General features: G+C 41.8%; 1 protein-coding gene across 1 annotated transcript in view; it reads right to left on the bottom strand.

Annotated features, from left to right (window-relative positions):
• Positions 1–3090: 3090 nt before the first annotated feature.
• Positions 3091–27190, bottom strand: part of STMN2 (stathmin 2) — a 42461-nt gene continuing 18361 nt past the window's right edge. The window contains exons 2-5 of the mRNA XM_075085292.1: positions 19926–20021; positions 19106–19278; positions 7223–7414; positions 3091–4418 (exon numbers count right to left, since the gene is read on the bottom strand). Coding sequence (XP_074941393.1) covers positions 4359–4418; positions 7223–7414; positions 19106–19278; positions 19926–20021 — 521 coding nt within the window. The 3' untranslated portion in view covers positions 3091–4358. The remainder of the gene's footprint in view (positions 4419–7222; positions 7415–19105; positions 19279–19925; positions 20022–27190) is intronic.

Below are 27190 nucleotides of genomic sequence, written 5' to 3'. Positions count from 1 at the left end.
GACTGCTGAAAGGCAGACAACAACTGTGTGTGTGTGCGTAGCATGTTGCTGTGCATCGGTGGCATGTTTGGGGATTCTGGAGTGAGGGAACAGACAGATATTACTATTTGGCATAGAAGGGTTAGGATTTTGCTCCAGTCATTCAGAAAACACCACCTCCATGTGACAAGAAGCATGATAACAAAGGGAAAAAATGCATTGTTTTCAAGTTCTGGACCAGTGATAGATTTAAACCCTACATCCAAGCCTCCTGACTTTGGAAATGTTTGACTTGGTTTGAGCATAAATTTTGTGGCTTCAGTAGGATCATGTGAACTGTGACAGTTTTTGAATCATTCCTGTTTGATTACTCAGGCAGTCTCCTCATGGCAGCCTTGACATAACTGATGGGTTGGCTAACAGGAAAATGAGCCCTACAGTCATGGTTATAGCTGGGATAGAGTTAATTTTCGTCATAGTAGCTAGTATGGGGCTGTGTTTTGGATTTGTGCTAAAAACAGTGTTGATATTGTGGATATGTTTTAGTTGTTGCTAAGCAGGGCTTACACTAGTCAAGGACTTTTCCAGCTTCTCATGCTCTGCTGGGTGCACAAGAAGCTGGGAGAGGCGGGGGCACAGCCAGGACAGCTGACCCAAACTGGCCACAGGGATATTCCATATCATATGACATCGTGCTCAGTATATAAACTGGGGGGGAGTTAGCCAGGGGAAGCAGCAATCGCAGCTTGGGGACTGACGGCGTTGGTCAGTGGGTGGTGAGCGGTTGCATCACTTGGGTTTTTTTCCTTAGGTTTCAACGCACTGTCTCTCTCTCTCGTTATTTTCCTTTTCATCGTCATATCATCATCATTATTACGATTTCATTTTAATTATTAAATTGTTCTTATCTCATCCCATGAGTTTTTTTACTGTTGTTCTTCTGATTCTCTCCCCCATCCCACTGGGGTGGGCAGAGTGAGTGAGTGGCTGCGTGGTGCTTAGTTGCTGTGGGGCTAAACCATGACACCTCCCGACCCTCGGAGGGGCAGCCCTGGGACCTGCAGAGGCCACAGGTCACAAGCACCTTTCTTGGTGTGCTGCACAGCTCTGCCCTGATGCTGAGACATCATATACCTCAGTGAGAGGAGGGAGCATCTGTGTGGTGCAATGTCGGTGCTCGAGGCTCCCTCCTGTCCTTTGGGAGGTTTCAGGCAGCCTATGGAAAACTGCATTGCAGCATCAGCTGCCTAAGGCTCACAGCATGTAGTTGAGCATCTACAGTTAAAGACAGGACCTATTTTTTTTTATCTAAAAGCCCTGAGCACTCCTCTTGTCATTGAATTGAAAAATAAATGGAGATATTTCAAGTAGCCAGAATGGTAATACTTTAGAAATGGGTGTCTTAAATATTTTATTACTTTTCAAGGAGATATTTTATCTGTAACTCCACAAGAGAGACCCATGGCACCACTATGCTTTTGCTAGCACAAGCAGGGAGGAGCTAGAAAGGCAGCACCAAAGCAGAATATAAGGAAATAATATAAGGGAACAGGAGTAATATATGGAAACAACCATGCTGCAGTTCTCTAGATATTTCTATTTTGCTATTTAAATATGCAGCGTATTTGCAAACAGGCCTTCAAAATATAGCTATACCTTAATAAAATGATCTCTAAACCCACCACTGTTAAAAGATCCAAATGACCAGGAACAGACCATGGGCTCTGACATGGGTCTGCAGCGCTCACACTGTCTTGTTCTTCACTTGTTTCCCTGGTGCAAACTTGGTACCTGTGGAGAAGCATTTCCCAGGCAATGCCCAGGTCTGTGCTAGGGTGAACATGTGCCAGGGTCCATCCCAGCTGGCACTTTGGATGTGGATACACTGATTTGTGGGGGAAAATAGCTTAGCCCCATGGAGGCAAGGCAGGCTGCTCTGCTTGGTCTCAGCATCAGAATTTTGTCCTTAGCCTGTTCTCCAAACAAGTATAGCCAGCAGGACAAACAGGAAAAGGGCTTGAAGCCCAATCAGAGTTTGTTAAGTCAATGGACAGGGAAAACTGCAAGTGGCTTCACATTGGTAAATGAAACCATCAGCCCTCAAACCAAGATCCTGGACCTTAAATTGAAATATAAGCTTGACTGAATGATGTTTCTTACTGGGGCTTAAAGCAATATACAAACTTTGAAGGCTTGGCAACATTGAAGCTCATGACATCCAGATTCATAGTTTGCTCTTCGGCTTCTCTGTCAGGTTTACTTCTGGTAATTTTGCCAGAAAGACAAGGAATTTAGGCAAGGAAACCCAGCTGCATTAACAAGTTGGAGTACTCCTTTCATTCTGTGGTACAGAGCTCATTGCACACAGAGCTGAGCTTGCAGCCTGACGCCTGGATCAGCTTCTGCTGCTTTTTGATCGCAGGTTAAGTCTGCCAGGGACTTCACTTGGCTCTGAAATAAAATAGGCTGCGTGGGTCAGAAGCTGACTGTTGCAGATCTGGAGCTTTTGGCCCATCTCTCCGAAAGAGCAAGTAAATGATGCCACCTTCATGACTTTAAATCAGAAAACTAATCCTAGAGGTAATTTTTGAGCACCTGTCCAGTTCTAAATGGGGTCAGATCCAATTTTATATCTTAGTTCTGCAGCTCAGCGGCTTCCCTAGTGATTTTGTGTTTTTCAATAAATCCTGTAAATGAATCTCTTTTACCCTGAAAATCAGTGTGTTAACAGCTGCAGCTATTGATGTACGTATGCACAGCTACATTATTCACTTTTCTTTCCCCAAATTCCTTTTTTTTTTACCAATATTGAGTCAGGATTAAGGGGTGCATGTACATGCGCATGTGTGCAGCTAGTTCTTTTTAATAAACTCAGTGCTAGACGTCACATTTATAGGCTCAGTTTATACGGTAATCTTTAAAAACAACCAGCCTAAGCACTGGAAAGCACATAGCAGGGGTTAGTTCTGTATTAGCAGAGAAATAGGCTTGGTTTATTAATAGGTCTTATTTAAGTCTCATTTCCATGCTTTTAGGACTACATTAGGTTTTCACCTCACATGGGCAGATGTCAGAGAAGTAATGGAGTGAGAGAAGAGACAAGCCCTTTTTCAGTTCACAGAACCCCAATTCTTTATTAATCACAGCTTGCTCACAATGACATACAGGAAAATAGCACTAATGAAGAGTAGAATATGCAGGCAGCAACCTCCAGGGGGGGTAGGGACAACTTCAAAACTGTAGCTATTCTGGGGGCAATGTGTTAGGTTTGGTGATACTGTACTTGGCACAAGCACCCTGTCTAGTCATTCCTCCTGCTTCAGCCCTCTTAGTCCTAGATGTCTGTCACTAGGTAGGGTTGGCTAACACTGAAGAGTAAAGGTCATGACAAATGGAAGTCAGCAGTGTCAAAAAAAAGGTAGCAACTGGCTCATGGGTTCGAGGTGAAATATTGGGTAGCCTCTTGTACTGTTACACAGGTAATGTGGTAGCATCAGATAAGTATCATAGATCATGGCATCTACAGATAAAGCCACTTGATGCTTTTAGTTGCTCCATCAATAAATTTTCAAGTGGTGAATTAAGCTCACTTTACAATTAGCGTTTGTATGGCTGTTTGGCATCATCCAGAATTTGTCATAGCTTGATGGGTACAATGTGCCCCTTAAATTTGCCTCAAACTGATCCCACTTGCTTTCATTCTGTTGCACAGCTGTATTTGTTGCCCCTCACCTCAAAAAGCAGGAGCAACAGGTGCTGCATGTGGTGATTTAACCTCAATTATATAGCAAACTACAGAGTCCTGTAGCGTAAGTTGCGTTTGAAGAAACTACATTTTAAGAGCCTTTTGTCTTGGACAGCTGAACGTGAAGTCACGACATCTGTGATGTAGTCACTGTTTCAACAAAGCAGTCTAGGTTATTAGGCAATGACTGGTCTCTAGCACCATAGAACTACTACTGACCTCGTGGTGGGTTGGGATGAAAGTTGCGGGGAATGGAATTAGACGTGAGGTGCTTCGAATGAACAGACCCAGCAAATTCAACCGAGTGGAAATAGACAACATCAGAAGCCTGTTACAGGACATGTAAGATTATGAAATAACTTGCATAATGCAATACTTGTATTTTTTAACAAAAATGTAAGTATTTACAAAATAAGATCCAAGTTTTTTAAACATCAAGCAAATCATTCTGCAAAGAGACCGCATTGTTTTTGTTTTTATTTTTGTTTCTTTTTTAAAGTTTTTTATTGAGTTCTTTATTTTTTCTTTTAAACCATGTCATACATTTCCCATACTGATATCGCATGATCCATAATAATATAGGCAGGGGAAGTTTACTAATGGTGGGGATGGGTCACATCCACCATTGCTGTTTTCAGCCAGACAGTTCCACCTGGAGCTCCTTGTTTCTACGGACCTCTGCAGCATGCCTCTCCTGGAAAACATCAAGAAGGGAAAAATCAAACCTCTCTCTCATTCCGCCTGCCCAGGGAGACTCCTGATGACAACGCGTTTAGGTTGTGCATTTGGTGCCTGTGCAAAACTCATGTCATAGCACAACCATCTTTAAAGGATGCAGCTCAGGACAAGTGTCATCCACCAGACCAGCCTGAGGCATGTTTGATGCTTACATTCTGCTCATGCTTTGGAGCTCAGTTCTTTTATCTGATATGGCCTTATAATCCTCAGCACCTCACAGAGTTTCATTTTAAAGGCCTACATAGAGAGGGGCTGCTTGCAGCATAAAATGTGCCACGTGCTCACATTTGGTCTTTGAATTCCTAGATATTAAACTAAATATAGGGAAGGCTTGAATTAATTGCTTGCACACTCTATGCAGAAGTGTTAGTTACTGTGTTATCTGTAGCATTTAGGAACCATAGACAAAGGTCCAAGAATTTATTTCCACCAAGATGGGTCAATCTGAACATCTCAAACATCTGCTTACACACAACAATGGAGCTAGCTGTCCTCTCCATTCTTTCTCTGGCTGTGATGGAGAAGGGACATGGCTACCAAAAGTCAATGCTAGGCCCTTCTGTCTGCTGCCAGCCATGCTGTGTTCCCTTTTACAAAAGCAGTCATAACTAATTTAGACTTACTTGAGCCACTGTATATTCAGATACTTCTGTGGCAAAGGGCCTGTGGTTAGGAACAACTGTCAAATGAATTTAGGAATGTTCTACTTGGGATGTTTATAAATCTATTATTGTCAAACTGTCAAATTATAATTATCAAACCATTACACTTTTACCTTGTGTTTTATCACTAAAAAAGCCCGCAGATAACCAAATGACAAGCACAAGGTGACTAAAGAAGCAAACATCCATCCCTAGCGGACTTCAGTTTAAGGCACTCCCTAGCTACTTTGTACTAGGGTCATCTGCGGTCAAAAATTCACTGAAGTCAACAGTTATCTTTTTATTGTCTGAGTTAGAGTATGGATGACAGGCCAAGACAGCTTATTGCATCAACTGACTCTGTAAATTGCAGTTCCTTATAAGACCCATGATTCCAAATGCCAGATTTTATATGGGACTTGCTCTTTGCCCCTGGTAACTGCAGTACACATAAGTTATCTTTAATAACTTTAGGAACCTTTAGACACCAAAACCTTGGGGCATCCACAGTTCGGTGTAACTTTTGAAGATTTGAACCCAGATATTGCACTTCTTTTCCTGCATAATCAGGGTTCACTTTTGTGTTGGCAAAACTGTATATTCATGCAATTTTTAATTACTCATCTGTACCAATGTTCCCAAATGAGTTATTGTCACGTTTGTTCAGAAACCTTCTTTAGATTTCACGCACATATGCCACCATATTGCTGTAGAAACAGGGCTTAACAGTCTGTTAACATTAACCTAGGACAGAGAGATGCTTCAGCTGTCCTTCCCATTTCCTTTTGGGCCTCAAAGATGGCTAATTGGCTTTTCCCTTTGTTTTCATAAGCTTTAGAATATGTGCCTGCAAACTAACCTAATGCAAAAATGTCAAGTAATCTGCGTACTGTTCTTAAGCTCAAGGATTATTCCGTTTGCATAGTCATGTTTAACATCATCCTTTGGTTTCTGTTGTTTATTTCCTGCTCCATGAGACTGCCACCTCCAACAAAGAAATAGAGGTGCTTATGGAGAAGATCCATTTAAAACCACTGAGAACTATTTTCTTTCTGTTAGTCAATTTACTAACATATTAGAAAGTTCATCAATGAGAGAAACAAGTGAGCACTCACGCAGAACTAATGAATTTTTTCTTAACAATTCTAAATTGTTATTTGCACATTTCCCTCTCGTGTGGAAGGGTTGTTTTGGGGAAGGACACACTTGGTCCTGCATGGTGGGGCTTGTGATTTACCTGTTTTGTTTGACTGAACCAAAAATCTCCAAAAGAAAATTTACTCTCTGTTAGTTGCAAGACTTATGGAAGAACGGGCCCCTTTTGATGTATAGGAAAGATTTTTTTAACGTATAGAAAAGATTTTTTCCCAACTACAGACACAGGACAACTGTTTGATTTGATCAATGACTTTTCTTAAAAGTCAAAATCTAAACACATGACCTTTCCTTTGTTCAAAGCACTTCTTAAAAGGTAGGAAATCAACGTTTCTCTGGAGACAGTCCAGCAAATGGGCCATGAAGATTAAGGAACTGGAGCATCTCTCAGTCTCTCCTGTGAGGAAACGCTGAGAGAGCTGGGACCATTCAGCCTGGACAAGAGAAGGCTCGGGCAGTATCTTATATAAATATCTGAAGGAGGGTACAAAGAGAACAGAGCCAGGCTCTTTTCAGTGGTGCCCAGTGACAGGACCAGAGGAAATGGGTCTAGCACACTAAGACACAGGAGGTTCCCTCTGAATATCAGGAAACCCTTTTTCATTGTAAGCATGACTGAGCACTGGCACAGGTCCTAGGGAGGTTGTGGAGTCTCCATTCTTGGAGATATTCAAAAGCTGTCTGGGCATGGTCCTGGACAGACTGCTCCGGCTGGTCCTGCTTGAGCAGCTGGGTTGGACCAGATGACCTCCAGAGCCCTCTTCCAACCTCAGGCAGTCTGTGATTGTGTGATTATGGATGTTCAGTCTTCAAAAGTGAGTGGCAGTTTAGATAGGCGTCAGGGGCTCTGACTTAAAAATTGCTCATATGTAGCCACTGAGATAGGAGCTACCCACAACATCTCTTCAAAATACTGATTAGATTTTCCTCTCTAGTCTGGGGTGAGGAGTGATGGTGTGGTTACCTTTTCTTGGAGGCGTTCAATAAGAGCAGCTAAATTAGCTTCACGGTTTTCTTTGATCTGTTCCATTTTCAGTATCAGCTTTTCCTCTGCCATTTTGCTGAAGTTATTGTTCTCCTCCAAAGCCTTCTGGAGCACTTCTCGCTCATGTTCTCTCTTCTCTGCCAGATGTTTCAGCACCTGGGCCTCCTGGGACTGGAAACAGAGAGACATGTGGCTGAGATGAACTACTCCTGTGGAGCAACTCATGTAGGGCAACAATTCACTGAGTTTGGAAACCGTGTAAAGTTTGTTGCTTTGTTGTTCTATGCACTGTCTGGAAAGATCACTTCTGTGTACAAACCAAATTAACTTCAATAGCACGGGCTTAGAGGCACTAGCTAAATTTGAGGTACGTGCCTGAGGCAACAGCAGAGAAGTGTCCAAAGCACTTCTGTTAACAAGAAGTGCTGTCATGTGTTACTGCCCTGGGTTGTCTGGGTTACTGTGGTGGTTGCTCAACCTCTGACAGCTGCAGTCTTTTAACTATGAGCATTTAATATGCAGAGATACGGGATTGGGGGCTGAAGGTATGTACAGTGTTAAACAGGAGGTTGCTGACACAGGAGGGGTGTATTTTTTGCCCAGGTTGGACTATCCTTTAATGTGCTTGAATGGGTAATAACAGACTTTGAAGTTTACTGTTGTGAAAGACAGACAGAATCAATTCAGACAATTTTCCCCCCCATGATATTTATGTTTGGCTTTACCTCACTGTTTAGGAAGGGAAAAATGGCTTTTATTCTCTAGAAAGTAACAAAAAAGCTGTTTTTAGTTAAAAATTGAAACTTTGCAAGGAAGAAGAAACTGCAGGTACGAATTAAACAGCTACAGACTATGCACAATACTGCGTTATTCTTTTCAAACTAATTGTCTAGAACATAAGCTTGATTATTAATTTTAAATCAAATTACTAAAATGAAACCACTAATCCTAGGAGAGAAGCCAAAGAACTTGCAGCACTGGGCCTACCCTCCAGGCAAGTCTAGTCGAAAAGACAATATGTTTCAGATGGGTTATTTGGAAATGATAAACAACATTGTATGCTTTTGGATAAAATAAATTACAGGGAGCATGAGAAGCAAACAGAAATCAGGGAATGAGATATGGCTCCGGGAAGCTATGTGGGTATTTCAGATCACAATGCACTGTTGCCATTGTTATCCATAAAAATGAATTAGTTTAAGGCCTAAATTAAGGGCTTCAACCAATAATTACAATTAGTGATAATGAATCCTATTAACTTCTATCGTGTGGCTTTAAATAGAGTGAAAAAGGCTGCAATTCTTTTATATGAGCAAGATCCAACTAAGAGGAGAAAACACGTATTTTAACAAAGGTAAGATATACATAAAGCCAAATGGACTGACGAGGCAAATTAAGCAGATTCTAGAAAAGTCTGCAAAAGCCAGGCAGAAAATCTTGCAACAAGACACTGGAGTAAAACATATCTGACTTTGCAAGGCTGGAATGGCTTGCTTGAGATCAGAGGAAAAAGCTACTTTCATCCATCTTGGCCACTTAATGCACCTGCTTTCACCTCTGGTCTGGTTGCAGTTAAGGGTTCATTTCTCAAACTGTGCCCCCTGGAGCACTCGCTGATGGGAATGGTCTGCTGAAATGGTTGGTACCTTACAAAGGCTCCTCCTTGCTCTTACCTCCATTACAGCTTATGCTGAACAGATAGTAATAGAGCAAGCATTTTTCAGACCTTTGACTTGGAGAAAATAACTGCTGTGCAGGCTGAAAGATGTCGCAAATGGGAACAAAAAGTGCCCAGATGGGCACAGCCAAAAGCAGAGGGAGATTTACTGGTGGAGAATGGAAGGAGAATAAGCCAAAGGGAAAGAGAGCTGGGCAAAGAAGGAAACTTGTACACTAATTGAAAAATCATAAAAGCCCCGTAAGTTTAATACAAACATCAACAATTTTAATAATCACAAAATAAAAATAAGTTATTTTGGAGCAAAATATTTGATTTCACATACTTAGCATTTAGCTTTTCTTTAAATGTAATTTAATATAATTATTTTAATGTAATTTCAAAACATAAGTTATTTTGAAAGATTTTGTACAATGTGAAACTGAAATAAATTAATATCTTCATCTTGTTTTATAATTGTTGGACCAGCTTGAGTCACTCGGTTTGATCAGTGGTTGTGAAATTACTTTCTGTTTAATTTACTATTCAGTGTCAACCTTTCATCACTTTTGGAAAAGTTATCATCATTAAATTTTGGTTGCTGATATGAATTGTGTGGACCCTTTGCTTAAGTGATCTAAAAGTAACTTCAATGGTCTAACAACCTATTTCCCTCCCTGTTGGGGGTTTGAATAGAAAAGATACTAAGATACTAATTGTAATGTCCTTTCCCACGAAACATGCGAGTTGTTAATTTGGAAGGCTAATACTCCACGGTGTTTAAATATGTATAAAATCAAGCATTTTCAAATTTGGTAAACAGACATCACCAAGGACATATCCAAGGCCCATGGAGATGCTATAATAAAAAGTATGATTTGGACTGTGCCTATAAGCAGCATTTTTGAAAAGAACATTGGCTTTCACTGGGAGGCAGCAAATGCCTTTGAGACTTTGGGGCACTTCCCCATTTTTCAGGATTTGTTTTCTTCCATTCAAATCCTCTGCTGTCTGGAACTACTTCTTATAAACATAAATCCATGAGAAGAGTGAAAAATTAGAGTTCCATATCAAACTACACATAGTTCTGGAGGCTATGCTGGCAGACAACACATTCAATAGTAATTTGTCCACTAATGCATGATAATTAAGAAAATCCTTATACTCTAATTCACTATTTACTGGATGCAAATTGCATTGGCACCAGTAAGTGTCTGAACGAAAGCTAAACCAGGCCTCAGGAACTGACTCCACACCCCTAATACGATTTTCCTTTACTATATGCCTTAAACAGCATTCCTTTTTCTCACCCAAAATGTTCAAGGTACCCAGGACAGGATCAAAATAAAGGGACCCCCCTCCCTGTGGCAAAACATCCATGGGGTAAAGTCTCATTTAGACTGACGCCCCTCTTCTAATGCCGTTGTACCCCAGCTGTGAGTCTGCCTGTTTCTCTGGTGTTCACACCATTTTTGAAATCCCCTTACAACAATTTTGGAAGGCAGTTGGTTTGTTTTTGTACTGGATTGTCAAACAATTTCCGTTTCCAACACATTTGGCAAAAGAACTTGGCGACCCTGTCTGTTCAAAGTCTACTACACATCCAGAAATAACTAAATGAGTGACCCCAGATACCTAGTGGGGCTGTGATTAATAGAGTCCCTTTGTTGTTTGTGCTGGCTTTTAACTGCTGTGTTTGGACTCCCACGGTCTTGATACACGATTCCAATATAGGTAGGAAGTTTTTTTTCCAAATTTATTTTCAGTATTGTATTGTTTGAAGTGCTGGAAAGGATATTTCAAATCCTTGATAGTCCATGTTCTAACACACTTGTAAATAGCTTAACGATAAGAGCCTTTTGTACAGCTGTTGTGAGAAAATGAGTAAAAAAGGCTGGAAATGGGATGAAAGATAAAGAAGATTAAAGAAGATAAAGAAGATAAAGAAGAATAAGAAGAGAAAAGTATGAAATGGTGGAGAAAAGAAAAAGAAATACTCAAGGGGGAATATCCGGAAGACTTCTTAAATATAACAAGGCGTAATCAATGCAGTTACAGCTGAGGCATCTAATGCTAGATGTGGAGGAATAAAAATGTTACAAAACCTTCCTGGTGCAGATACCTTTGCTCCTAGAAATGTACTGCTGTGCTAAAAAGATGGCTAATGCAGGCAAACTCCTTTGATATTCATGTCATATTTCTAAAGGATCATGTGCACTCCCAGTTTTTGTGTGTGAAGCACCCCGTGAGTGCTTCAGAAGAAAATCCTCATCTCATACTTAGCTGGCCAGAGTTAGATGCAGACAACTAAACACTCACTTCATGAGCAAAATTATTTATGGAAACTGGCTTTGGAGACACATATATTTTTTAATAACTACTCACAGGAAAAAAAAATCCACTTATCTGAGTAACGGGGGCTTTATTTTCTCACATTTATCTATTTTTCTTTGACATGAACATCCAAATATTAAAGTCATTTATGCAGAGATAAAATTAAAGTATTACTTTTAAGGAAGAAACAGGCTCAGACAACTGCTCTTAAACTGGGTATTTCAGCTTGAATGCATTCACCTTAGTTACTAGGATCCTTAGTTACTAGGATGTGTGAGGCACATTACTGGTCATGAGAGCTCCATTTTCATAATACATCCATTCACTGGCTGGATTTTTTAAAATTAAATTGTTCATCAGAAGCCACATTAACCTTGGTATTCTTCAGTGTATTGTGAGAGATACTATTAATGGACCATAATGTGAAGACAGGATTAAAGGCTCCTACTGCAATGTAAATGCCAAAATGAAGCCTAGGTATTAATCAGAAAGAAATGGTGAGTTGAAGTAGTGATGTTTTCAGGGGAAGGAATTCAGGTTGGGCTTTCTCCACATAAAAGCAAGGGAATGGACTCAAGTTAGACCTCACTCATGGCACTGGCTTCTTCAAGTCTCTGTATGGTTACATCCTATTCCTCACTAGGAATACTATTATTTGTATTACATTCGCACCTGCTCAGGCTCTTGTGAGGACCCTGTCCCAGTCAGTGTGCAAATACACAGGGAGAGGCAGCTCCTCTCCCAAAGCAATCGCAGTCTAAAAAGACACAAAAAAGAGTGGGATGCTCCTGCTCCTTTGGATCACAGAGCAGAGAAGTGAAATGGCCATACAGCAGAAGAGCCAGGGACATCTGAGCTGTAAATGTAGGTGAAGTCTTGCTTCTACTGAAACCAGATGGTGCAAAATTTTGCTTGAACTTGGATAAGAATCTTTTTTTTTTTTTTGTCCTGTCTGGCAGTGGAGTTTTGGGTCGCGGCTAGTAAGAATATGAAGAAGAGTTAAAGAACTAAAAAAGAACCCATCCATAATGTGAAGCAAAAACCCCCTCACTTTCTCTTCCTCAGCTGACACAAAATTGCTGTTCTCAGGGTTGTGGCCGATGGGGTTGAAAAGGCATGTTGGAGGGATGCAAGAGGTACCACTTCAGCTCTCTTACTGATGCTGCCCCACCTGGTCCTGAGGCATTTCTTGATCTGTTGCAGTTTGAGGCCTGGCATTTTAAACTTAATAAAGATCAATGTCAGTTTGTTTTAAGATTGTTCGTTAGCAGCAAAGCCCACGGCAGAGTGCGGGGAGAAGTTTTGCCAGCACTGGGATGTATGCTGTCTGCTCTTGACTCCCCATGCTCTGAGACAGACCTTTGTGCCTACCACCAAACCCTCTGCAGCTGGTAGCAAACCTCCTCTTGTGGGCACATATCCCATAGGCTTATGCTTTTTGGATGCAGGGCTGCGGAGTGGCTTGTGGTTTTGGCTATCTTTTGTAAACATTAGGGGTGAAGCATCATGAATAGAAATGCTATGGTGTAAATCAAAATGGGGCAGAAACAGACGGTTCTGGTGCTGACACTGTGGTGCTGCCACACCTTTTTATGGAAAAGCATTTCATGCTGTATTCCCTGTCTGCACAAGCACAGCCGAGGGCCAGCAGTAACAGGAAGGGAGATCAGTAGGTGGGAAAGATGGGATACAAATGTCTCAGGCAGTGCCTGTCCCCCCTCCTTGCCTGGTTACTTACAAATTACAGGAAACCAAGGAGAGGAATAGGAATGAGTTGGAAGAACAAAGAAAGCTCTACGTTGCCAAGGCAGATGCTGATCCTTTCTCTTCCTCTCCTTTTGCCTGGAGCAGCAGTTTTGTAGGTCCTGCACAATTTCAAGGGGGTGGGGGGGCATTTGCTTCCCAGCTCCACTGCCCTCCCCGCCTTGGCGAAGCCTTTTCCCCCAACAGCCTGTGCGGTAAAGCACAGGTGGCTTTTTCAATGCCAAAGGAAAGATTAAGGAGAGGATTAAGAAGTGCCTCTGGGCAGACTGTGGGGCTGGCTCAAAGGGGCAGTGAGTTGGGTGCTGAAGCCCAATGCAGAGTGTGGCCACAATTCTGGCAGAGGTGCCCCGAGCTCCCTGCCTGCTGCCAGGCTGCACAGGGGGATTGCAGCATTTCATAGTAGTGGTATTAAAAACTCATGTAGCTGTAAGTCTATATCCAACAGCATGAAAGTTAAAAACTCTGACTGTTCTCCTGCATTCTTTGTGGTGCTAAGCACCAGGGACGAGCCTGATTCAATTTCATCCCAATAAAAAGCCATTAAGAGGATTTAATTATATATGATTTCTCTCCATAATCCAAAGTCTAGTAGAAACGTGCAACCCTTTACTGTTTCATTTGTATGCCAGTAACTTGAGCATGGGCAATAAAGATATATAATTCAATATATGGCCCTTGAAGTCTGTACATCAAGTGTAATAACAGCTGAACATCCAAGGCCAATGGATAAAAACTGATAAATGCTAGAGCTTCTGTAAGAAACTTCTGCTGCTTACAATGTCACTGTGCTCTAATTTCTTAAGTGGGAAGGATGAAAAAATCTTTCTTATTATCCACCAAAGTGGGAAAATATAGCACACATATGCCAAAAAAAAAAAAAAAAAAAAGGGATAATAATGACATGCTGTAAAGAGGATTCTATAAAAGGAAAGGACAAATCTGTAACTAGCCCAAATGGGTCTTGCTGTGTGGTGCAAAAGGAAAAAGTGCCTCAGGTGAAACTCTTGGTTTGGTCTGAGAGTATGAGGTCCCAGTGACTGTCAAATGAGGTAGAGAAAAAGGGGGAGAAAAGGAAAAAACCATGTAAAAGCTTATAAGGGAATAAACAGGAATGTTAAACAGAAAAAAAGTATAAACAGAAGACTGCTGAAGTGCACGTATTGCTGTAGATATTCTCATGAGTTTGAAAATTTAATAACGAACACTGTCTAATTAACAGAGCAGAACCTAATTCCTAAACAGTGTGAAATCAATTAGTATTTTTTCTGAAAAGGCAATTCTCTTCCGTTAGTTATACTTCATTTTAATTAGAACTGTGCTGGAAGGACACAATCTAGAATGGTCATGCCTGACAGCTGTTGTACATAGATTGAAAAGTATGATAACGAATGTTATGCTGGATGTAAGAAAGTCTGTCCGGTTTATCTAGCAGCAGAAAGTGGAAGATGCTTAGGGAAAGTCCAGGTGAAATTGGGGAAATATGCCTGGTCCTTGTCTGTCTGTCTGTCTGTCTGTCTCTATCTTCCTAGCCTTCAGTGTCACCAAGTTACATATTTTCTGAGCCAGAGGCTGCATTCATATAATCATTTCCTACAGGGTAGTGCTCTATCAATTTTGCTATTATCTTTTTGAAATAAGTAATATTTTAATAATGTCTAAATAGCCTGTGGTAACAAATACAGCTTGATTACACAATACATGAAAATGTGATTCCCTATGTTTTGAGATCGCTGTCTGATGATTTCATTGAGTGTTTCTTCCCTTTTGGATTGCATGAAACAGAATATAATTGTTCCTATTCATCCTTTCATTCCCATTCATAACTTTTTAGACTTCTCTCTTATATTCCATCTGTTGTCTCTGTCCCAGCTGAAAAGTGGACTATTAAATTTATCTTCTTATGGAAGATGTTCTGTTCCTTTGATTGATTTTTTTTATCATTCTCTGAATATACTCTTTTTCAGGCCAAAAATGAAGGCAATAGTTGAGATGTGGGAGCACCAGGAAATTTAATACTGGAGTAATGAAGTTCTCTGCTCTGTTCTTTGTTCCTTTCCCAGCAGTTTCTGCTGCAATGCTAATGTGGAGGATCTTGTCTATTAAAATAACTTAGTTCATTCAAAATTAATATAATACCAAGGGGAAGAAATGGCAGGTGTCTGTATTACTATCACTGATTACCAGTTTATTGCATAATGAGTTTTTCTTTAGGAAGAAATTAACAGTAATGAAATCAATGAAATGAAATCTCTGGGACATTCAATTTCTATTTCCCACTAAGTATATGCATAATATCGGGCTTCTTAATTGCTGCCATTTCATTCTGTGTCCATATCTTTACTTGAGTATTTGTACTTGGTACAGAGGCACTTCACAGATCCAGTCTTTGGGGCATATCATCATTTGGGTGTGTGAAAACTCATATTTCTGGGCAGGTGCTAGTGCAAATGCATATTCCTTTCACATACAGTCATGTCCTTTTACTGAAACAAATATTCACAGAAGTATTTATTTGAAAGAAGCAATAGTGCTAATGTGTGTGCATTAGAAGTACAGAGTCTTGTGTTAGCAAGGCAGCAGAAATGGCAAATGTGGCAACACTTCGGTGTTCCTAAAATATTTGTTCAAATTAGTGAGGTCCAGAATAGCCAGGTTTCACTGCAAATCAAAACTGAGGGCCAGGTTTTAAGGACCTGTCAGTAATCTAGATCTACTGACTTCAGTGGACTCACATCTCACTCTACACCAGTGTAATCACTCCTTTGGGCTTCTTGGAAGTGACCCTGATCTGGTCTGACAGGAGTGAAAGGAGAACGGAGCTGCTCTTGTTGGATCTGCTCCATGTGCTATCTGTGACATATCTGCTGTCCCTGGACTTCTGTATATATTTTTGTCTGTATCTGGAAACAATTCTGTAAATGTCAGTCTTAGTTACAAATCATAGAATCATAGAATGTCCTGAAGTGGAAGGGATCAGCAAGGATCGAGTCCATCTCCTTTCCCTGCATAGGACAACCCCAAAATTCACACCACGTGTCTGAGAGCATTGTCCAAAGGCTTCTTGAATATTGTCAGGCTTGGTGCTGTGACTGCCTCCCTGGGGAGCCTGTTCCAGCACTCCACCACCCTCTGGGTGAAAAACCTTTTCCTAATATCCAACCTAAACCTTCCCTGACACATCTTCCTGCCATTCCCTTGGGTCCTGTCATTGGTCACCAGAGAGAAGAGATCAGTGCCTGCCCATCCTCCTCCCCTTGCGAGGAAGCTGCAGACCATGATGAGGTCTGCCCTCAGTCTCCTCTTCTCAGGCTGAACAAGCCAAGTGATGTTAGCTGCTCCTCATACGGTTTCCCCTCTAAATCCTTCACCAACTTTGTGGCCCTCCTCTGGACACTCTCTAGTAGGTTTATATCCTTAATGTACTGTGGCACCCAAAACTGCACCCAGCGCTCGAGGTGAGGCCACACCACCGCAGAGCAGAGCAGGACAATCCCCTCCCTCGACCAGCTGCAATGCAGGGCTTGATGCACCCCAGGGCACGGTTGGCCTCTTGGCTGCCAGGGCACACTTTTGGCTCATGTTCACCTTGTCATCAACCAGAACCCCCAGGTCCCTCTCTGCAGAGCTGCTCTCCAGCCTCTCATTCCCCAGCCTGTATGTACATCCAGGGTTGCCGTGCCCCAGGTGCAAAATCCAGCACTTGCCCTTGTTAAACTTCATAGAGTTGGTGATTGCCCAGGTCTCCAATTTGTCTAGATCTCTCTGCAGGACCTCTCTGCCCTCGGAAGTGTCAACAGCTCCTCCCGATTTTGTGTCATCGGCAAACTTAATTAGTGTTCCTTCCAATCCTGAATCCAAGTCATTTATGAAGGCATTAAAGAGTACCAGCCCTAAGACGGATCCCTGCGGAACCCCACTAGTGACTCTTTGCCAGCCTGATGTAACCCCATTTACTCTGAAACTTTGAGCCCGACCCATCAGCCAGTTGCTCACCCACTGCATTACGTGTTTATCCAGCTGTACGCTGGACATTCTGTCCAGGAGGATACTGTGAGAGACAGTATTGAAAGCTTTACTGAAATCCGAAAAGACCACATCAACAGGCTTCCCTTCGTCAGCGAGGTGGGTGACCTTGTCATAGAAAGAAATCACGTTTGTTAAGCAGGACTTTCCCTTTGTTAACCTGTGCTGGCTGGGACCAATGACTGCATTGTCTTTCAGGTGTTTTTCAATAAGTCCTAGAATAATCTTCCCCATAATTTTGCCAGGCACAGAAGTGAGACTGACGGGCCTGTAGTTACTGGGGTCATCCCTGTTGCCCTTGAAGATTGGGACAATGTTTGCCAGCTTCCAGTCAACTGGGACCTCTCCAGATTCCCAAGAATATTGAAAAATCATTGAGAGAGGTCTCTCTATGACATGAGCCAGTTCTTTATTGCTGGCTTGCTTTTTGCCATTAATGTATTTTAAAAAGCCCTTCTTATTGTCCCTCACAGTACTGGCCAGCTTCAGCTCTAACTGAGCTTTGGTCACATGTATTTCCTCCCTGCAGGGATGAACAGCATCCCTATAGCCCTCCCGTGTTGCCTGACCTTGCTTCCACTGGCCAAATACTTTCTTTTTCTCCTTATTTCTAGAAGAAGATCCTTGGTCAACCAAGCCAGCCTTTTGCCTCGTGTGCTTGACTTCCTACACTTTGGAATTGCCTGCTCCTGTGCTTAGGAGGTGGTACTTAAAAAGTGACTACATCACACTGTTTAAGAGATAAATGAAGGACTTAGAGACATCTAAGCTTGTTTCATTTTCAGATACAGTCTACCAGGGACTCCATGAGCAAGTGGAAGGGGTTTCTAACTCTGATTTGACTGGCGCAGGCAGATTTGTCGCAAAATATTGATCTCCTTGTTGAAGGACACAGAAAGTCCTTCTATGGCTCCTGTGGCTTCTGTGGCTCTCCTTTCATGCCATAGCAAAAGGAAACATGGATTAACCAGGACAACATATTACCACAACTTGAGTTTTCTGTGACCATTGCAGACAGCCATAACTTTTCTGAGATGGTGCAACACAGCATAAACACTGGGCCCATACAGAACACTGCTGATTTTCAGAGTGGCAATTCAGGCTGGCTATGAAGTGTCTCATTGGCTTTGCCTGTCATCCTCTGACTTATCTGACCTGGAATTTGGTCTTTTATCTTCTGGAAAAAAACAAAACAAAACAAAACAAAACAATCCGAGCTAGCTCTGACTTCGAGCAAATAAAAACCTCTTCAACACATCAGTCAAGGTGGAAGCCAAACAAACAGTTAATGTGGACTTCCTGCTGCATGCACCCTGTATTTGTGCTAACCTTTGTGAAGAAGGTGTAACAACCCTTCCAAACCCTGTGTGACAAACTTACTGATTATGAAACATGATTTTACCATTATGGGTAAGGTCATAAAGAAGGGAAGACTTAGTCTGTAGGTAACCCTATAAGGCCTACTATAAGTTGGCCTATAAGGCCAACTTCCAAATCTATTGAGACTGCCTGCTAGAAATGCCTCTTAGTAGTTGTGCTATGCTAGCGTCTTCATCCAAGTGTGCAGTGAATGATCCAGAACGCTCTTTATTCAGGACTGACATGCCTCCATACTGCATAAATAAGACATTTAGCTGCCTCAGGCAGGTCTTGTGAGTAATTTCCATGGGCACTACAAGAAGTCAAGACCTTGCAACCCGGACAGTAGCTGTTTGATTTGCACATCCATCTCTTAGACACCAAAAGAATTGCACTGGTTTTCAGCAACTATTATAGATGCTCTGAACGAACTACTTACACTCACACAGTAAGCACGTGTATTTGAACCTGCTTGGATCTCCTGTCCAAAGCTATCTGTGTTTTGTGATGCATACTTCCCAAGCATCAAAACCAGTGAGGTTTGTTTGCAAGCTTCTGAAAGAAAACAAACTCATTTGTTTCTTTAAATGTATTAATAAGTTTTGTCCATTTAGACCACTGTGAGTCAGTGATGGTAATGGAAAACATACCAATGGACGGGAAACTTGGCTGTTATTCTGTACACTGTCAGGACTAATTACTAGCGTTTTTTTAAGGAAAGATACCTTTCTCCTCTCCTCTGCAGCCTCCAGCTTTTTCTGGATCTCCTCAAGAGAGAGTTCTTTCTTCTTTGGAGAAGCTAAAGTTCGCGGTGCTTCTGAGACCGGAGATGGTGGCTTTAGGATCAGTTCAAAGGCCTGGCCGGAGGCACGTTTGTTGATTTGTTTCACTTCCATGTCTGCACAATAAAGTGAGAAATGGTAAGCCCTTCAGTACCTCAGCACTACTGAGGAGAGAAGCAGCACAGATGTTAGTGTAGGATCAGAAGCACAGACAAAAGATTTAGCACCTTTGCCTTGGGCATTTTAAATGTAATGGCAGATTATGAGCTGAAAACTGTTCTCAGGAGAAGTACATTCCATTTTCTCTGTAATAGCTTAATTATACTTTAATCTCATAAAGATAACAATTTACAGCAGTTTTGGAAGCTTATTGGGGTTCTGTGTCATTTCACACCCCCTGCGAGCAGTGCCCAAACTGATTAATTTTTTAAGCATGCTTTCATCCTTTCTTGGTTTCCTTGGGAATTATGTCAGCTGTGAAGAGCTGTAATTCTAAAATGGGTAGTAGGAAAAGTACATCTTAGTATGAGAGGGCTAGCTTTAAGACTTTAAGAGTTTAGTTAGCTGCTATTAGGAACAATATCCTGCATCATGGCTAATACACAAGCTTTTGCTTATGTAATAGCCAAACCCAGCAAATTAGTTGTTAAACCTGCAAAACATCCACTGACTAACATTATGGAGTGGCACAGTGAACTGAGCCATTTCCCAGCACTAGCACACTATCTGACCTGCAGGATGATTTCCAGTGAATGTCACTCACCATCGTATTTATAGATGTTCATGTTGCGAGGTTCAGGGTAAAAACAGGAGCAGATCAGAGAGAGCATGGACAGCTCCTTCATCTTTTCCTTGTAAGCTGAAACGAGAGACTGTGTTAGCACACTTCATTTCCCCATATCCTCCTTAGTGAATCTCTAACTGAGGTGACTGGCTGGGGACCAGCAAATCTGCTCTATCACCCACCTGGCAGATTTCTCTAGAATATTTACTTTCAAATATTTCTTCTGAACGTTGAGCCTTTATCAAGTCACACATGAGATGCTCAGTATTGCAGGGGCTGCTTCTGATCTCCTACATGACCTCAGCCTTGGGTCTAACACAGACAGTCCTCTTTGGTTTATACAAAGTGAATCTGGCTACCAGGAAATGTATTTAGCACTGGAAGAGTGCCATGACTCCACTCTCTCTGGGCAGGTGGAGAGAAATGAAGCTCTTACAAATTCTCTGACGTATCCAAATGCAATTGAGAACAGCTCTGAAATGCTGCCCATGTGTTGCCATAGGCAGATGCTAAAGACATTATCTGTTATAAATGAAAATGTCATCCAAATGATTAAAAATAAAACCAGAAATGAAGATACATTTATAAAATTCTTTGCATAATGCCCTTAATATGCGTAACTACTTGAAGCAAAGCTTTTCCTTCCTTCCTTGCTTCCATACTCAGGTCTAGTGTATATCAGCTGATGCAATAAATACCCTTGTAATTTACCTTTATGGTGTTACCTTTACTGACTTTGTAATGCCTATAGCCCCCAGTCATGGACTGAGGAGGACTTGGTCTAGAAATGGTGATACCAATACCTAACCATTATACAATGTTTTGTGTTCACTCTTTCTAATTGCTATCATCCCAGCTTCTAAGTAGGAAAATAGTTTTGTATCTGGTCACTTGGCAAGTCAATGACAGATCCCAGGCTAGATCCAGCTCTCCTGGGTCCTGGGGCAAAACCCCACACTGCATAAAATATATATGGGGGGAGAGGTGCGCTTCAAAATTCATCTTGGCACACACAAATCCCTGCTACTGTCAAAATCATATCTACAGAGGCAGACACACATTTGATGCCAGCAGGTGAAAACATGGCTTAAAATATAACTGCAGCTGAAAGTATTGTTCTTAATAGATTAGACCAAATTAATCCTTGATGATACTAAAGGAAAATCATCCTTTTGATCTTCAAATTGTGGATACATATGAAATTGTCATTCAGCCTTTCTCATGAATGCTCTGATGCTTCCCCCCCACCATTCAGAAAGGCCCCTGAAGTTGATGAGGGCTTGAGAGCCTATAGGTGCTACTTAAAATGGTGGTATTTGAATTATACCATACTGCTGTAAAAGAAAATAAAAAAATGTTTCTATAAAAAGACAATAAAAATGTTTCTATAAGTACATTAAGAACAAAAGGAGGGCTAAGGAGAATCTTCATCCTTTATTGGATGCAGGGGGAAACATAGTGGCAAAGGCTGAGGAAAAGGATGAGGTACTTAATGCCTTCTTTGCCTCAGTCTTTAATAGTAAGACCAATTGTTCTCTGGGTACCCAGCCGCCTGAGCTGGAAAACAGGGACGGGGAGCAGAATGAAGTCCCCATAATCCAAGGGGAAATGGTTAGTGACCTGTTACACCACTCAGACACACACAATTCCATGGGGCAAGATGGGATCCACCCAAGGGTACTGAGGGAGCTGGCAGAAGTGCTCACCAAGTCACTTTCCATCATTTATCAGCAGTCCTGGCTAACTGGGGAGGCTATCCAGTCTCAGTTGAATGGAAGTTAGCAAATGTGATGCCCATCTACAAGAAGGGCCTGAAGCAGGATCTGGAGAACTACAGGCCTGTCAGTCTGACCTCAGTGCTGGCAAAGGTTATGGAGCAGATCATCTTAAGTGCTATCACACGGCATGTACAGGAAAACCAGGGGATCAGGCCCAGCCAGCATGGGTTCATGAAAGGCAGGTCCCGCTTGATTAACCTGATCTCATTCTATGACCAGATGACCTGCTTAATGGATGAGAGAAAGGCTGTGGATGTTGCCTACCTAGACTTTAGTAAAGCCTTTGACACTGTTTCCCACAGCGTTCTCCTGGAGAAACTGGTGGCTCATGGCTTAGACAGGTGTACTCTGCTGGGTAAAAAACTGGCTGGATGGCCGGGCCCAAAGATTTGTGGTGAAAGGAGTTAAATCCAGTTGGCATCGGTCACAAGTGGTGTTCTCCAGGGTTCAGTATTGGGGCCAGTTCTGTTTAATAACTTTATATTAGAAGTAAGATAAGTATATAAAACTGGGGTTTTTTAACCTAGAGAAAAGGAGGCTCAGGAGAGACCTTACTGCATTCTACAGCTACCTGAAAGGAGGTTGTAGTGAAGGGGGTCTTGGCCTCTTTCCCCAAGTAACAAGCGATAGGACAAGAGGAAATGGACTCAGGTTGTGCCAGGGGAGGCTTAGATTGGATATTAGGAAAAATTTCTTCACTGAAAGGGTTGTCAAGCATTGGAACAGGCTGCCCAGGGAAGTGGTTGAGTCAGCATCTCTGGAGGTATTTAAAAGACATGTAGATGTGGCGCTTAGGGACATGGTTTAGTGGTGGACCTGGCAGTGCTGGGTTAACAGTTGGACTTGATGATCTTGAAGGTCTTTTCCAACCTAAATGGTTCTATGATTCTATGATACATTAATTCAGGAATGGATTTCTAGCTGCCAGTGGATGATTAATTAATCTAATTAAGCTTTGTATGGGGGCCTCTAATTATGGAAATCCACCCAAAGGAAACTTTACAGAAACCACTGGTGAAAGCCAGCATCTCAGGTCAAGAGTGTACTGGAAATTTTGCTTTCTGTGAGCTGAGGTTGTCAACGAAGCTTGGGCCTGACAAGTTTTTTGTTTTGAAACGTAAATACTGACTTGCAAGGAATAACTCAAAAATACTCTGAAGAGACAAATCCTGTCTGTTATTAGTCAAACATAATGATATGCTCATTTAGGCCTCCATCCAACAAAGCATTTAACTGCATGCATAATTCTAAAAGCACAGGTGTCGTTGTCCAGACTGTCCTTTGAGGAGGGTTTGCCCAGCTGGCTGCCTACACCACCAAAATTGCGTCCTTTTCAGCAGGAAGGTTGTGGAGTGGGCACACATGAGGCCCTCCATGCTGCCTGGGAGGCTGCTAAACATACAGAAAATGGACACTGGCTTGCGTGTTAAAGACATGGCCATTGATAACACAAGCTCAAAGCTCTTGCCCAAGGTCTGCTGCATCACTGCTACAATGTATACCTTGAAATATCTTTGTAGAAAGAGGCGTGCAAAGCAGTACCCTAGGAATCCTGCCTTTTGGGGCCTTTATTGTTGTTTTTTGTCTTTGCTTGACATTGAATATGACTTTTTTTCTAACAGTATTTAAAATGATTAGAAAAAGCCATTTGTTCTCCCTGCTTGTCATCTGCAAAACATGGCTGGAGAAAGATAAGAACGTGCTCAGCTCTCTTTCCTTTCAGCACAATAGCTGCACTGAAAGCACGCTGGTGAAATGATCTTCTTATTTCATTCTGGCCACTGACAGCATTTAGGATGAGTTTCCATGCTTTACAAGCATTACATTTTCTTTTTTCATGGTATTAATTTAGTCTCTGTTTGCCCTAGGAAGTCCTTCAACCATAGCTGGAACTCAGCTTGAATACTCATGGCAAGTTCTGGAGGCTGCTGCAACCCTAGGAACCAAACAACACATGGATGATGCAGGAGAGGATGGGAAAGGAGTCCTGCTCTGCCTTGGGTAGCCATTGGGAGAGTATGCAATGCATCGCATTCCTGACGTCTTGACAAGTACTGTCTTTCCTGTTGGAGACAAGGGCTGAGGGCCTCAAAGGAACTGAAGACCTACACATCTCCTCAGGTGCCCAACATCATCATTGTGACTTGTCACCCTTGACTGGGCAAAGAACAGCTTATCTGGCAGCATTGAGTAGCAGAAGCTCTCTTTGCTTGGCTGTCTTTTCCTTAAACTGCCATGTATTAAAGAAAAAAAGCAGTATGATATCTACATGGGCACCTGTAGTTAGTGGTCTGATTAGAGTGGCTGGCCAGTGTCACACAGGTTGAACAGGGAGATAACTGTGCTTTCCTAAATCCTGAGGAGTTAGTGTTTTAACCATGGAAGCCTGTTCTCTCTAAAGAAACATCTTTCCATTAGAAAAGCGGCACACTTAGGCCAGAAAGCCAACAGCACATTTATGCAATCTGCACAGGACCTCTTGTGTTAACTGAAATAGGCACAAAAATTATCTGTCTTATAGTGGAGTGTTTAAAAACCCTTGAAGACAAGCAGTGATTGCAACAAAGTTTATTTTCCAAATGTGTTTCAACTGGCTTGTTAATTATATAGCTCCTTGTGCAGTCATGGAGGGTACATATCATTCCATTAACTGTGCAAGTTAAATGAAGGAAAGTAAATGATGGTAATCGTAATACTACAAAAGCTTTGATAGGGAAATTGCTAGGAAAGAACAATGTTGACAAAAGACAGCAACAGAATCTTCTCAGTTATATGCAACAAGATTTAAATGTTTAGATGCATTAAATGCTTCAAAGCTGGGCAAGAACAGAACACTGATTTTTGCTAAAACCATAAGCGATTTCAGTATTAGCAATTCTTGGAGTTTTGCTGTGAATATCCCAGTATTTACAGGTCTTCTTAAATTCTGAAGCTGTGTGATTATTTCAGAACTTCATCGTTTTTTTTTTTTAAATAAATTAATCATTTTCAGAGTTGCAGAGAACGCCTTGGAAATATTATCTAATGCCCCTAAAAGCTTTGACAGGTTCAGAGAAGAAACTCATATAAGTTTGAAACTCAAGATCGCATGATTTTTTTTTTAATGAGCCCAAGTGCACCTTAGTATCATTGTTTTAAGCTAATCTCACAATTTTCTCAAACTTCTGCCATCATTTTTTTGACAGCTATGTTTGGAAACTGTGAAGCCACCCCGTTTTGGGTGGCCATTTCCATGCTCGCTCTGTGTGGGCTCTTTACTTGCTGGTCCAGGTAAGGTCTCCTACAGGCTTTCAAGAGCACTGGTGCTATGTCTGCATGAGCAAGCAGAGAAGCACAGCAGGACTCGGTGTCTGGAGGGAAACGATTGTAAGGACTCTATGCTCATGCTGTATGTATTTTGGGGGTCTCTTCTTCAGACTAGTTTGGTCCCATGGTCTGAACAACCATTAGTGCCTGGAGCATAGTAGATATATTGCTAATGCACGTCTTCCAGTTTCATTATCTGTCAAGTAAACCATTTGTGCACCCTGAGATTGCTCTGCAGTGTGAACCAAAGCATGGTCAGGGGGGTGTTTTAATGATTTTCTTCAAAAGTGCTCCCCTGATCTCAAATAATATGCTTATTCAGGTACATTCCATATTCTTACACTTATGAGAGAAAATTAGTCCATCGCCAGTCCTGCAGCTCACTTGCCGAGTGAAGCTAATAAGGAAGAGTGCTATGGCTGCCATTAGAAGGCAGCAACCAGTTATTTGTTGCTGGGAGAAACAGGAAGATTAGGAAAAACACTGCTAAAACCACCCTGTCTGTTCTCATCTGTTATCCAATAGCTATAGAGAATTTTTTTACAGTTTACACTGTAAAATGAAAATCTATCCTGACTGATGGACCATGGGTAATCTGGGTCACATTTTGTTCCTTGGCAAAGCACAGTTAGGACAGATTGCTGTGTCACAGCAGAGACCGTTATTCATAAGCAAGACTATTTTTAACACATGAAAGCAGAGAGATAAGCGTAAATGTTACTTATAATCAACACCTGATGAAGGCAAATCTCTTGATTCCTTTTGCCTGACTGAATCCAGTCTGTATATAACAAAGTGTTACTGATTTTTGACACTTCAAGTCCCGCTAGCCAACTAGTTCTTGAAGCTCTGCACACCTGGAAGGAAACAGAAACTGGCACGTTGCCCATGGTCAAAATGCGCAACCCATAACACGGCTTAGCCTTGTGTTCCCTTGCCAGACACCTGGGAGACAGTCAGCTTTCTGAGACTGCACTAAAATCCTGCTTTGTTTTCTGATTTGGAAGAGACTGCAGGGGTGAGAAATAACATTAGGTGAAGCATGAAACGCGAGGTGCAGAAGACCCACCACAGCCAGCCTTTACACAGATTTCTCACGGCTGTTATTGACAAAGCAGTTTGTTACAAATTTCACTTTGTTAATGCTCCCTTTGAAGTGTTGGAGTTTTTGGTTTGTCAAGACAATGCTTTAAGTCACAAAAAGTCACGTTGTTTTGTGAACACCAACAGACACACTTTGTTGGCCAGTATGGTTTTTTTTTTTATAATCCATTTTAGTCATGTACTGCATCCTTTTCTGTCAAATGAAATGGTGCTGTATGACCATAGCTGCAATTGTTTGCCCATAGCTGGTTGAGTATTTGAAGAAGGATGCAAGATAAGTGCTGGTAGAGTGGTGAACTAGTACTGGGACTAGTACATGGGAATGGGGGAGATAAAACTCAAGATGGGGCACGAGTGGTAGAGATTCTACATATCATTTAATTTTTGGCACTTGTCTGAGATGTAGGAGTCTGGGATTCACTTTAATTAATGCTGGCCATCCAGTATTTAAGAAAGATAGTTTTCAACAGTCATGAAAGCTTTCTTTTTAGTCAATGGAGAGATAAGCACCACCAGAGTGCTTGGTCCCATTTTGAGAGAGACATCTAAGATAAACGAATTAGGTTGTCATAAGGCCAATGAATCTCCCTCTGGTGTCAGAAAATGTAAGGATGTTTATAGGCTTATGGAGTTGCCAGCAATGAAGGGAATGAAAGAAAAAGCCCCTGCAGTGAATACATCTTATCCATCCCTTACACTCAGTCATGACTGACATCTGATTTTGGTAGTTCACACAGGTGGGGCTTATTTAAGACTGTCTCTCTGACTGCTCAACACTGCTCAACAGAGTATTTGGTATGAGTGCATCTCACAACCTTGTGTACATGTGTACTTGTCCAGTTTCCCCAAGAAAAATTAAATTGCTTTAAATTGTACTAATGACCCATGGGCTCAAAGCAAAGGCACTTGAGATGAGCTGGAAAGACCTGCCTCTTTATTGCCCCATAGTGCTCACGTTTCACTGGTGGGAAAGGTACCACAGGACCCTCATTCACTTGGGGCCATTCTTTGGTCACCAGTTCTTTAAAATTGCACTCTTCATATACTGCAATGCAG

The sequence above is a fragment of the Phalacrocorax aristotelis genome, chromosome 2 (genome assembly GCF_949628215.1).
Source record: "Phalacrocorax aristotelis chromosome 2, bGulAri2.1, whole genome shotgun sequence".
In the NCBI taxonomy this organism is placed as follows: Eukaryota; Metazoa; Chordata; class Aves; order Suliformes; family Phalacrocoracidae; genus Phalacrocorax; species Phalacrocorax aristotelis.
The sequence above is the reverse complement of the archived record's forward strand: the minus strand, read 5'-3'. Positions and strand labels throughout refer to the sequence as shown.